The following is a 14237-nucleotide window of genomic DNA, read 5'->3' as shown; positions in this document are numbered from 1 at the left end:
CTAAAATGAGTGATTTCTGCAAAAAGTTACTTAATTTAAAAACTCTAATATTTAATTTTTAAAAACAGAAATGAATGGAAAAGTCTACAGAATTTAAATTAGCTAATTTAAACTTACAGTTATTATTTAACTAAACTGGGGAAGAGAGCATGTTAGAAACTGATATAAGCCTAAGTGTCCATAATGACCAGGAAACCCAGAAAAAGCTTGTTTCAGAGCTCACGTTTGCTGTTCCTGCACTCAGTACAGAAACAGCCAGCAGTGCACTGGACTGGATGCTCTACCGGGGTATGACTGACACACAGCCTACGGAGAACACCTTTGACACCCTATAGGTTTTCGAATCTTAGAATAATGTATGAAAGTGTCTCCTATCTGGAGAACAAGGTACTCCATTCTTAGCAAAGATTTAGGTGAAGTTTGACTTTGGTATCAAGAAAACAGAGCTGACTTTAGCAAATGGATTTTAGTGGGGTTTCTTTTGTAAATAGAAATATATTTGGCATATATTGTGCGAATTTAAAGTGTACAACATGTCAATTTGATACATTTATATATTGTAATATGATTGCCATTGTAGCATTAGTACCTCTACTATATCACATACTTCTGTTTAGTGGTTGAAATAATTAAGATCTAGTTTCTCAGCAATTTTTTAAAAAGATTTTATATTTAGAGAGAGAGGGAGAAGAAAGAGAAAAAGAGTCACATCGATGTGAGAGAGAAACATTGATAGGTTGCCCCTCCTACGTGCCCTGATGGAGGAACGAACTGCAACCCAGGCTTGTGCCCTGACCAGGAATTGAACCAGCAACCTCTCACTTTCCAGGACGTCGCCCAAACAAGTGAGCCACACCAGTCAGGGCTGGTTGCTCAGCAATTTTGATAATTATCATATAGTATTGTCTATATTCACCATGTCATGCATTAGATCTTCAGGACTTAATATTTACTACTTGTTGTAAGTTTGTACCCTTAAACATCTTTCCTGCCCCCCCATATACCTGACTTGAGAGTTTTCAGATCCTACTCAAATATTATCATTTCGGATACTGACCTGGGATTAACTGGTTTTAAGATTTTGTGAAGTTATTTATTTTATTTTTTTCCATTTTCTTTTTCCATTTTCTTCAAATTTCAAGGACCTTGAGGGCTTATTTTTCTAAGACATTAAATAAACCAATTAATCCTCACTGGTCTCTCATGAACAAAGCTAATGATTATTTAATCCATAGGAGTTCTCCTTATCTGTTTTTTTTCTTTTCAATTCACACTGGTTTAAAATTGACAAACTGTATGAAGAGAGCGTGGGCATGAGGTTGAGCCCTTCTGACCCCTGTTGTGTGTTATGTGCCTTTGTGAGAGGCCCCCATACTGAGAGATCGATCGCCTTGTCACAGCCGTTAAGTCACAAGACATTTGTCTCCTTGTCTTTTAACTGTTTGGCCAAATTATATTTTAAAATTGTCCTATAGACATGCCAATTTGAAAACTCAGGCTTTTAGTGTAATGAAAGGGTTTTAAAATGGGGAATCTACCATAAATTACCTTCAGACTACAGAGAGTTAAAGAGCCCAGGAAAGCTGGGCTTTGGAAGTAATGCACAGATGGAGAATGACTTTCAGGCATAAAATAACAAAGCAAATGTTTGAAAAACTTGCACAGCAGTTTTGTCAGGGGGAAACCGAGCAAATAAATGTTTGGAACACTCTGGCCAGTGTTTTCAAACCGCAGGACATGACCCATTAGTGGATTGTGAAACGACTTTGTGGGTTGCCAGCAGACTTTCTTTAAAGGAATGAGACAGAACAGAACACAGAGTGAATCACTGGAAGTACAGTAAGAATGGTTTGAAGAAATCTTTCATTTATTATGTGTGCACATGAGGCAGGTGTGGGCCAGAGTGATTACCTTTCACTTTGCATAAAATAACAATTTTTACTTGTGGGCTGTGGTTAAGAAAAAAGTTTAAATACATTATGTAGGAACGCCTGAGGGGCACAAGCCTTGGAGAGAAAGTCACATACTAAAGATAATTTTTGCTCAGATGTTAGGACAGATACATTTTGAAAGTTAAATGGACACAGGACATATGGAATGACAGATTATGTATTTGCCTCTTTCAAGTTTTCTGTGATGAAGAAGGATTCCGGAAATTACTCGTCATCTATAAAAACTTACTGATTTTAAAGAAGTCAAATAGCCTAGAAGTAAATGAGTGGAACACGAAAAGCCCCTTTCCTTTCTCCTCCTGCAATCCCCCGGCCTTGGCAGAGGAAACTGTCCGCCACCTGCTGTGCACCACCACAGGCTGTTTCCTAGGTGCGCACACAGACACAGGTGTACTACGTGTGTGTGAACAGGAGTGTGCGATATTATCATGCAACTTGTTTTCCTTACCACTGTGTCTTACAAGTATTTTCACGTCCACACCAAACAGCAACCATTTTGTCTGCTGCAGAGCATTGTGTGGTGGGCCTGGTTCGTGCCAACTCAACAGCTTCTGCGTTCATGTACAATCGTGTTGTTTCTAATTTTTTTAAAGATTTTATTTACTTATTTTTAGAGAGGGAAGGGAGGGAGATAGAGAGAGAGAGAGAAACATCAATGTGCAGTTGCTTGGGGTCATGGCCTGCACCCCAGGCATGTACCCTGACTGGGAATCGAACCTGCAACACTTTGGTTCGCAGCCCGCGCTCAATGCACTGAGCCACGCCAGCCAGGGCTGTTTCTAATTTTTATTATCTCAAAAAAATGCCTCAACATACATCCTTTTATCTCAGTAAACGTTCTTATACCTGAACATATGTTCTCTTAGGACACAGGTGTGAATATTTCTTTGTGATTGGTGCCTAGAATCAAAGCTGTCAAACCAGAGGCTAACAATTTTAAAAATATTGACATACACTGCCAAGCTGTCCACCCAAAGAGCTGTGTCTACTTATATACACGTCCTTCAACAATGACAGTGCTCAGCTCTTCTCGTTCTCTCCAGCACTAGCAACAATAAATCCTTTATTCTCTGCCATTTCAGTTGATTGAAAAATAGTATCTCATTTTCATTTGCCTGATTTCTTATGGAGTTAAATGTTTTTATGTTTGTTGTTTATAGTTCTTCCTTTTTATATAAATATTTTATATCCTTTGTTCATCTTTGGTTTGTAGGTACGTTTTATATTAAGAATCTTTTCTCTTTATTTATATTTAATTTTTGTACAGATCTCATTTTTTAAATGCTGTCGAACCTATCAGTCTTTTTTTCATGAATTTATAAAGTTGATTTTAGAGAGAAACATTGCTTTGTTGTTCCACTTATTTATGCATTCATTGGTTGATTCTTATATGTGCCTTGACCAGGGACTGAACCCACAACCTTGGCATATGGGGATGATGTTCTAACCAACTGAGTTACCCAGCCAGGGCCTTCTTCATGGAGATTGGGTTTTGTGTCTTGCTTAGAAAGGCCTTCCTCACCCAACATTTGTTACATTTTTTTTTTAATTAAAAGATTTTATTTATTTACTTTTAGAGAGGGAAGGGAGAGAGATAGAAACATCAATGTGCGGTTGCTGGGGGTTATGGCCTGCAACCCAGGCATGTATCCTGGCTGGGAATCGAACCTGGGACACTTTGGTTCCCAGCCCGCGCTCCATCCACTGAGCTACACCAGCCAGGGCTTGTTACATTTTTTTCTTATATTTTCTTCTAGTTGTTTTTACATTCCCATGTTGAATTCATTGGGATTTTATTTTTTGTCCATAGTATGAAAGAAGAAAATGTTATTCAAATAGTCAATAATCTCATCATGGTTCAATCCTTTCCTATTTATTTGTAATGCCATTTTTCAAACATTAAATTCCTATATACATACATATTGCTCTGTTCTTGGATGTTCTGTTCTGTGCTTTTAACCTATTGATTTTTCCTGTGCCAATACCACATTGTTTCATTTACCCTGGCCCCATGGATTGCTTTGATATCTATTCAAAATGTATTTTGTGCTCTATGTCTTCCAGATGAATTTTATAATCAGGTTGTTGTAGCCATTGAAAAAACTTTGCTATGATTGTATGAAATTGCTTTGAATTTCTAATTTGGTAGAACTGACATATTTACATCGGGTCTTCTCTCAGAGAATTGTGGCGTGCTCTCCTTTTTGGGTGCATCTTCTTCCATAACCTTCAGTATAGCTGTTTTTTATTCACATAGGCCTTACATTTCTTGTTAACCTTGTTTCTAGATGAATAGGATCTTTTCCTCCATAAATGTGTTAATTGGTTATTGCTGGTATATACAAAAGCTTTTGACATTAGTGTTCCAACTGCCTCCTTACTAAGCTTCCTCATTCATTGTAGTAGTATGCCAGTTGATCATTGTGGGTTTCTTTTCTGTCCAAAATACTTTATTACAAACAACAGTCTTGTCTTACTTTCCATTGTGTATACTTTTTGGTACTATTTTTGTTTTCTTTCTGAGTTAGTAAGAACACGTCAAAATCTTCGCAAAGTTTGCTGTAAATTTCTGGCAGGTATATTTGGCCAAGCTGCAGAAGTTCAACGAAGGAAGCTTCCTTCTACTTCTAGGTTGTTACGAGTACTAGAGGATGTTTGATTTATCAAATGCTTTTTCAGCATTGGAGATGGCATGCAATTCTTTAATCAGTTAATTGAGTGAGCTATAGTGACTTTGCACTTCTGTTAAGTGAAGCTGCCCTACAGTGTTCTTTGGGTTGTATTTGTGCAGTTTGGGTATGAGGATTGTGCTGACCACATGGGTGGAACTAGGAAGCTTTACATCTTTTTTCTGTCCTCTGGCACAGTTTACAAATAAATGTGTCCCTGGAAATTTTGTCTAATAATATTTGCCTTTTTGAAAGAAGTTCTCATACTAGGTTTTCGATTTCTCCTAGGATGTTTGGTCTATTTACAATCTCTACCTCTTGTCAATTTTTAGAATCTATATTTTTGGCAGTCCTCAGACTTTTTCTAGTTTTTCAGATTTACTGGAATGAAGTTATTAAATGGTTATATTGGAAGTAAACTATAAATTGTATTCCCGTGTAATTTGAAAGTTTCTGTTCATAGGTATCTTTCTAAAGATTATTTTTCCCCTTTTATTCTATTTTTAATTTTTTTCAATTACAGTTTACATTCAATATTATTTTGTATTAGTGTCACGTGTGCAGAATAGTGGCTAGACAATCATATACTTTACAAAGTGTTCCCCTGGTATTTCCAGTACCCATCTGGCACCATACATAGTTATTACAATATTATTGACTATATTCCCTGTGCTGTACTAAAATTGTTTTTAATGCTGGGTATATATTTTTGTTAATTACTTATTACAATTTTTCTTTCTCCCATTTTCTGAAGATTTATTAGTTTTTATTTAAAAATCTTTTAGTTTTATTGATCAAATTTGTTTGCTATTTTAATTAATTTTTAAAATTCCTCACTTCTACTTCCTTTTGGTTTATAATTTTTTCTAGCTTCTAAAGTTATTTTTTTCACCTATTTTCAGTTTATTTCTTGAAAAGTGAATAAAAATTTATGAAATTTCCTCTAGCACCTGATTTGGCAGAATTCCCCAGGTTCTGAGAAGTAATTTTTGTTAATTCTAAATAGTCTGTAATTTGATTTCACCTATGAATTATTTAAAATAATTTAAAAATTTCCAGTGTAGAGGCCCTTTATTAGTTTTATTACATTATGCAGAGAACATGATTTATATAATCTCTGTAAGTTTTTCCCTCATATGAATCATTTTAATAAGTGCTCCATAGGTTTTCCAGAAGAATTTGTATTAATGATAGATACAAAATACATTAGACATTTTCCTTATGTTAGATGTCTTCCCTATCTTGAATTTTTGATGGGAAGAGGAGGAGCCTGAGCTTTTTGTTTTAAAATTATTAGATAGTAAAAATGGCTTTTTTTTTTGCAGGGGGGGTGTACAATTCCATGAATTTTAACATGTGTTTATGTTACCCCTACAACACAGCTCATCACTGAAGAACTCCCTTTCACCCCCCCCTTTGTTATCAAACCCCCTCCCACCCCAGCAGCTAACAACCATCGATCTACTATCACTGCAGTCATGTCCCTTTGAGGATATCATATAAATGGAGTCACGGTGTATGTAAGCTTTTGAGATTGCCTAAAGATGTAAGCTTTTGGCTTTTCACTTAGCACATGACTTTGAGATTCATCCAGATTGTTACATGTATTAATAATTTATTCCTTTTTATTGATGAGTAGTATTCCATTGAGTGGAAGCACTGTTATTTACCCACTCACCTGCTGGAAGGCATTTTGGTATTATGAGTAGAACTGCTGTAAACATCCATGCACAGGCGTTTGTGTCAACATGAGTCTTTTTCTCTCCAGGGCAAATACTCAAGAGTGAGACTGCTGGGTCATATGGTGTGTTGAACGTTTAAAGGCACTGCAAACTGATTTTGAGTGACACATCGTTTAGAATTCCTACCAGCAACCTGAGAATTCCAGTTGCTTTGCATCCTCACCAGCACTTGCTTCTGTATTTTAAAATTTTAGCTGTTCTACAAAGAGCCTAGTGGTAGAATTAAAATTTCTCTCATAATTGGCTTGTTCATTTTTCCTTGTGCTTCTAAGTTTTTGTTCTATAAATTTTGAAACTGCATTTTCATGTTGCAGATAACTTTTTTAAAAATCTTTCTACAGAACTATACTTCTTATCAACCAAAAAGAAACATTTTCTTTTTCTATTTTGGTCCTATTCCATGGTTTTCATATTGGGTTCTATTTATTCTATTGAATCTGAAGTTAACACAACCACATCTACTTTTATTAGCATCTGCCTGGTATACTTCTGTTTCTTTTAGATTTTTTTTTCTTTTGCAAACAGCACATAGCTGGATTTTGTTTTTACTCAAGCTTAAGGAATTCTGGAATCTAACCTACTGACAGTCACTGTGGGAAAAGCATTTGGTCTTGCTGCCTCGTGTTCTTTTTCTCTGTGTAGCTTTCTCATTTCCTGCCTTTCCTTGGATTTTTAGACCTATCGTCCCTGGCCGTGTAGTTTGACATATCTTTGGTTCTCTCCTTCTCTTGGCACAAAGTACATCTGTACTTCCTTGCTCTATAGAACTCAGGCATGGCCATTTGCCTTTCTTGGACAGTAAAATGTGAACCCAAGTGGCATGTATTACATGTGTCCAAAACTTTAAGTCAGTGTGTGTTGCATCACACTCTTTCTCCCTGCCCCCACCCGGGTATTGCCACCAGCAATGTTCCACACTAGGTGGAAGGTGATGAGGAACTGGGCCCTCGCCAGTATGTCAAAGGCACATAGATAGCATGGACACAAATCAATCTCTGTTGTTTTAAAACCTAAGGTTTGGGGCTTGTTACTGCAGCATCACCTATTTTTATTGATACACCTTTAGATTTAAATATATTTTAATATATTTTTCTACCAACAACTAAACATTACATCCTTTTTAAGAAAACTCCTAAACATACTTTCTATATATCCTGCCTTACCATCTACTCATGTTAAAACTTAGAATCTTAATTCACTTTATATTCACATGTACATTAATATTTATTTAGACTATTTCTGATTATAGGCATCTCTGGTTATTATAAAGGGAAGGCACATGAAATCATGCTTCTTTGATTTAAAATCTTTTTTCATAGATTCATTGTTCAGTTTGCTTGTTAATTACTAGACAAAGTTTTCTTCTAGTCGCTGATAAGTCCAATACTGAATCTGTGCCATCTCGTTAACGTACATTTGTGCACTTACCGTCCAGCAATCAGTGTTCTTCTAGGATTCTCCCTTTCCTTCCCTAACTTCTGTCTCTCGCCCCTTTGCAGTGCATATTAGGGGGTTCCCTCTTACAAATCTTCCAACTCATTAGTTTAAGCTTCAGTTGAATCAATTCTATTTAGTCCATCCTCTACTATTTTATTTTTATAGTCACATTTTTAATTTCCAGAAACTCTATTTCTATTGTCTAGCACCCTTTCTTTATGGATATAATATCCTTATGAATTAATGAAGACCTTGATTATATTTTTAAATTTCTTGGTTCTAGTAACTACTTTCTTTGAACAAGTTAATTAATATTTTAATTTGATGTCTCCTTTTGTTACTGGTTTCCCTCAATTTTGATGATTCTTGGCTGTCCATGTTTATAGATGAGGGTCTAAGGCCAAACTCTGACGTGTTTTTCCTCAGCCAAATGAGAGTTCTGGTTCGCTTTCAATGAACACAAATTCTAATTACAGGCCCCTCTATGATTACAAAGGGACCACGGCCAGAGTGTGAGTGTGGGTAGCTTATTTTCAGTCTCTCCTTTAGTCATCTTGGAGAATGCCCTTTTCTCCATTTTCTGTATCCGGACTCCCACTTCAGAGCGCTGCTCTCTCAGCCTGGTGGCCAACTCCAGAACCAGTGCTTCACAGCTGTGGGAAGGCTCAACTGTTCCACTCTTCCATTAACTGATCGATCCTTTAGTAAGCTGCTCTTCATCTTCTGAAAATTCTACATTGTTCATTTTCTGGTTTCCCAACTGTTATTTTTGTTTTAGTATTTCTCTAATCATTTAGCACCTTCATTGTCTCCTTTAATTGGTTCCATCCTTCAACCTATAAAATTTAAGTTCCTCTGATTCTAAAAACTTTTTAGCTGTTTCCTCATCCCATCCAAACTGTTTCAAAGAGTAGCTTGTACCCACTGTCCTCACCCTTCCCTCAGGCAGTCCTGTCCCTTCAACTTACCATGATCAGTCTGGCCTTCGGTGCCACCACCTCACTGAATGGCCCTCACCAGGGACCCAAGCTGCCAAAATCCTTCCATTTTCCGCAGTGTGACACTGTCTACTTCCTCCTTCTTGAAGCTCTATCACCTCTCCTCTGAATCCTTTCTCTGCTTATCAGTCACTTAGTCCCCACAGCTCTTTGTAATCTCACCCACTTCCATGATTTTAACTACTGTTTACATGTAAATCATGTAAAATTTTTATTTGAAAATTTTTAAAGCAAGGGGCTACACATGCACGTCCAGTTATCTACACGATTTCCTGAATTCTACAGGTGCTTTGAAACTCAACATATTGCCCTGGCTGGCATAGCTCAGTGGATTGAGCGTGGGCTATGAACCAAAGTGTCGCAGGTTCGATTCCCAGTCAGGGCACATGCCTGGGCCACAGGCCATGGCCCCCACATTGATGTTTCTCTTTCTCTTTTTTTCTCCCTCCCTTCCCTCTCTAAAAATAAGTAAATAAAATCTTTAAAAAAAACCTCAACATATCCAAACAATAACTCTTCTCCTCCGTACAGTTCCTTACCCACTGTCTCCAAACTGGGTAATACCACCTAACCTTGGTGACACAAAGGGGAGACCAGCCTCCGCCTTCCTTCTTCCTTACTTCCTATAGCCAAGACTTGCTTATTATTTCCTTTCACCTATACCTTACTTCAGACCCTTTCTTCCTCTTGCTATTGCCTAATTAAGAACTTATCAAATTGGTGTTTGCTGGAACCAGTTGTCAGACACTTCTATTAGAGCAGATTCTATATCCCAATCTACTTTGTGAAGGGCTACATACCATGTGCCTGTCTTGGAGATTCAGAATGAACGTTAGTCTGCAACAGCCTTGAGGAGTAGTAAAGAAACCTGCTGAACTGTGAGCCAAGGTCTCCCGTTTGCCCATGGAACCCTTTCAATAGGGAGAGGAGAGAAAGTGGGGGCGTTTTAAATCCCATTTAGAAACCAACGCTCCTCAGAAGAGTGTGGTGTAATTGATTTCCATGCTTCTTCAATTTGGCGTGTGATATGGAAGCTAATGATCTAAAATGCAAACCTGAACATGTCATGGCCATTCTTCAATCCTCCCTATTAGCTCACTCTTCTTGAAGAGGAACCAGCTCCATGCAACATGGATTCTAAGACCTGCACCCACTCTCCCGCTGCCTACTTTAGCCTCAGTTGCCACTGCCTGAGGACATCCCAAATTCTAAACTACGTGTAGGTGTGGTTTCCAAACACACCACTCTCACACCCACGGCTCTGTACTTGTGCCTACGCTGTTCCTTGTTCCTGGAGTATCTCTTCCCTTCATCACCTCATTTGTCAGTTTCCAACCAGTCTTTTAAGACTTAGTTTAGATATTACTTCTTTAGGTAACCCTTTGTGGCCCTACACCTCTCTTCTTCTCCAAACACTGGCTAAATTCCCTAAGTATTCTCTGCATAGAATGAAACATGCTGTATTAAGATACCTGCTTGTGTGTCTTCTCTCTCTCTATTGTTAAAAGGCCAAGACTACATCTTATTCACTGTTCCCATAACACTAAATTAATGGTTAAAGAACAACACAGTATTCATTCATAGTATTGTTGCAGCTTTTCTGATATCAGGCAGGACCTTCTGGAAGAAATCTGATGCTCCAGCTTTCTCTGATCTTCCTTACCTTTCAAGCCAGTCTTGGGTGAACTAAAAACTTATTTACACATGTTTTACCAGAGACATACTTTAGTTCAGAGGCATATGTTCACATACTCTTATATACTCTGCCTTTAAAAAATCCTAACCAGTTGGGGGAAGGGACAGGCGTATAGGCCTACCCCCTGGCACTCCAATGCTCACTGGCTTTTCTCTCACTGTCATCTTTAAGCCCTTCCTCTCTTAACAAGGAAAGAGAATAACGAAGTGATTAAGAGCATGGGTACTGATTCAAATCTCAGCTCTGCCACTTCCTTTAACTGAGCGGTTTGGGGCAATGCACATAACCTGTCTCAGCCACCTCATCTACACAATGGGCAAGAGACTAATCCCCGCCCCCCCACAGTGTTGCTGTAATCAATAAACCTGGGTAAGCACTTGGTAAATGTAGGCTGCTCTGGACATTATGAATTAGGATACATCAATGGCTCTTGGCCATGAAATTTATAATGTGTTCACATTTAACCAAACGGTAAAACTGTTCACTTATTCACTCCCATCCCTCTCTAGTCCCCCTACCCTGTTTTGTTAATTTTTCCTCACTCCACAGAGAATTAGTTCCATAAGGGTAAAGGCTTTGTTCTGTTCACTGCTAGGAACAGTAACGCCTAGAATGGTATTGTACATATCAAGCCCTCAGCAAATACTTGAGTGAATGAATGGTGCAAAGTATCAAAAAGAAATAAACACCAAGAGTTTCATTATAATGAAAATACATAAATCTTTCTCTAATGGCTTCCAGTCCTATATTTTAAAACACCATATGCCATAATGAAAACATGAGAAATTTATTAAAATTTTAAGGCAAAAAAACATAATTTCAGAAGATTTAGACCTATGTCAGGCGTGATAGAGTATGAATGCTTTCTTCAAATTCAAAATCAGATTCAAGAGTATCACTTTCGGAATGTTCTAACAGATTGAGTTTACTTTTATTTGTCTTGGATGAAACAGTCACTATTCTACTTTCTTTCTTGACAGAAATGTGTTTTTTCAAAGACTCACTTTTAATTGGTTCGTTAACCAAAGAGCTATTCTGCCCTGCTCCTTTGCTTTTCTGGTTTACAGGTGAGTCAGAGTCGGAACGTAGGTCCTTTCCAGGTTGTTTCTTAGCAGAGTGTTTTTTGGAATATTCACCTGTTTTGGTCATTTTCTCTGAAGAAGATCTGCTATTTCTAGACAACTCGTCTTCTTTTCTTTGACTTCCAGGCCCAGAAACCACATCTGCCAAAGGAGAACACGTTCTAGCAATGAATTCTTCAAAAGACTCCTGCCGCCGCTCAGTGACGTGCACCCCCGCGTGGTCCCTGGACGTTTCTAAAGCCTCCTGAGTGGAAACTGGAACGTGCAGGGAGTCCAGAGGCAAAGGAATTCTAGCGTCACCCGTGATTTTCTGAAACTAGAGGGGAAGAAAAAAAAGACAAGACAAAATTTCAGTAATGAACAAAGCCTACCATTAAAAATAGAGTCCTAAACTTCAGTGTTACTCTGACCTTATTACTAAGGTAGTCAACTGATCATTCACAAGATTTTAGAGCTAGTTTTTTTCTAGCTGTATCTTGCCAAGTGATTCCCAACTTAACTTTGCTATAACCATGGTATGTCCACTATGTTTTCAGACATTTGTGTTTGGGGGTAATTACCCATTTCTCTTTCCTTCATTAGCTATAATAAAACCCTATTCCCTGAGAAAAGTAGTTTCTTTTCTATACTTCGGCCACATGTAAGCAGCACCCCATTTGTGACGAGACTGTGTTCTCAAGCTGTGGTTCCCACAGCCAGTATCAGGCTGGCTGAGAGGGAAATGGCGACTCCAAGGAGGGGCTGAGGAGAAGCAGACAGGTTTCCCCCTTCCACTCCCCCAACAGGGTGATTAACTATAATATACTGCCTATTCCTGGATCGCTTATTTTTATGTAATTATCTGTATCAGTACTTGTACCTTCATTAGTGTTCCTTCATTGTAAGCTGACTGCATACAAATAGAAACCTAGATGAAATATGAATAGAATAGACATTTACACAACTTAAAATTTGGAATATTTTCTCTAATGCTTCATTTCTTTCACTGAGGATAGTTTGCTTTCAATCATAAATTTTCAAAAGAACTTTCAGTTTTCTTATATATAACAAATGATATCATGAAATGGACACAAATTTACTGATTTCAGATTCAGAAAGGACCCCAAAGAAGCTTCTAGCTCCCAAGTACGTGAATGAAGATTATTATTTTCTCTGACTTGGTGACTCCCTTTTTGCTAATCAGTCTTAGAATTGTTAAGTTTTATTCTGTCCACTTACTTGGATATTTTGCATTTGTCCAAGGGCATTCTGCTTTGAGTCTGGTTTTTCTTCTTCAAGTGCCTTCTTTTCTTCATTAGGTGGACTAGTAAGAGTAGAATTCAGCTGGGGACGACCTAGTAAGTGAAAATCTGACGAATCTATACCAGCTATTGTGGCAAGCTGCCCAAGCCTGGACAAGAGGAGGAAAAGGCAATGGTTACTGTAGTCACATAAGGGCAGCTTAAATTTCTCCATACCTAAAGTTAAAAAATACTTTTGTAATCTTAAGAGCCAATATCCTACTTCAGATTACAAGCCTCTCTCTTTCCCAAATTCTCACATTTCTCCATATTCATGCTCTGGGACCACACAGACCAACCAACCCTTTCAGTATCTCTCTCCCCTCAACACTGTGTTAACCACGATTCAACTGTATTCCCTTACCTGTCAGCACTCCATTTTAAACACGGTCTCACTAGCAGCTTCAGCATCTCCCACACACCTGGTCTTCAGTCCCTCACTCCCCCCACAGTTTTTTATCACCCGTCCTTCCTTCAGTTTCCAACAACGTGTGTTCCTTCCTTCCCAACACCAACCATTCACTGACAAAACATACACCATCGATGATCGACATCCCCTTCTTTCTTTCAAAGTGAAAAAAAGGTGGGGAAATTCCTATGCCTTCTGAAATATTTTCAATTCAAATTACCTTTAATTTCCTCTTGATCAAAAACTATACTTACTAATTATTCCACCTATAGGTCATTCTTTTGTAATGGGCTCTCTACCAAAGCAGATCTACAATTTTGCATTTCTTTTAAAGTTTAATGCCTCAAATTTAGTACAGTACACACAGTTACACACTGAATATGACAATGGAAGTGAAGAAAACTGCTCAAGTTCCTCAGCAAACTACCATTACAGTTGTGAGGAGATGACGGGCATGGAGCGAAATGAACTAACCCAGCATCTTTGAGGAGATCCAAGAAAGCATGGAACTTCTGAAAAGAATTCTCAATGCTGCCCAAGACACCTTCGTCATCCAGGATCATGCTTGTCAATGAATGAGCTTGAAGGGCCTCAGACAAAGAGAAGTTTATGTTTCTTAACTGGGCATTTTCATGTTCCAGCTATAAAAGAAGATTGGAAATGTCTGACATGATTTTGTCTCACTGTCATAAAAGAAAGTAACAAATCTAAAACATTTAAAAACGCAGTTAATTTGTAATTAATCTAACTCTCCACCAGTAAAAGACATAATAAAAACTCAGAGCCACCTAATAAAGTTTCTTATATAACACTTAGGTGGTATATAAATAAAACAGTTGTTGTTTTATTAATGATCTTTCAAAAGATCACATTTCTAGCTGGTTAAATTCACAATGGATCTTCATTTACATTAGAAAATTAGCTGCTTAAGGGTTCCCTTGAAGTAGAAAATAAAATACAGCGTCAAATTTG

General features: G+C 37.8%; 1 protein-coding gene across 3 annotated transcripts in view; it reads right to left on the bottom strand.

Moving 5' to 3' along the window:
- Positions 1 to 11265: 11265 nt before the first annotated feature.
- Positions 11266 to 14237, bottom strand: part of CEP78 (centrosomal protein 78) — a 29540-nt gene continuing 26568 nt past the window's right edge. For 2 of the 3 annotated variants that reach the window (XM_036021771.1, XM_028520068.2), the window contains 4 exons: positions 13740 to 13906; positions 12795 to 12966; positions 12436 to 12483; positions 11266 to 11892 (listed from right to left, as the gene is read on the bottom strand). In XM_036021771.1, the coding sequence (XP_035877664.1) occupies positions 11329 to 11892; positions 12436 to 12483; positions 12795 to 12966; positions 13740 to 13906 (951 nt within the window). In that variant the 3' untranslated portion in view covers positions 11266 to 11328. The remainder of the gene's footprint in view (positions 11893 to 12435; positions 12484 to 12794; positions 12967 to 13739; positions 13907 to 14237) is intronic. The other variant, XM_028520078.2, reaches the window with a different exon arrangement.

This window comes from Phyllostomus discolor, chromosome 3, assembly GCF_004126475.2.
Source record: "Phyllostomus discolor isolate MPI-MPIP mPhyDis1 chromosome 3, mPhyDis1.pri.v3, whole genome shotgun sequence".
Classification (NCBI taxonomy): Eukaryota; Metazoa; Chordata; class Mammalia; order Chiroptera; family Phyllostomidae; genus Phyllostomus; species Phyllostomus discolor.
Note: the sequence above shows the minus strand (reverse complement) of the source record. Positions and strands in the feature narration are given on the sequence as shown.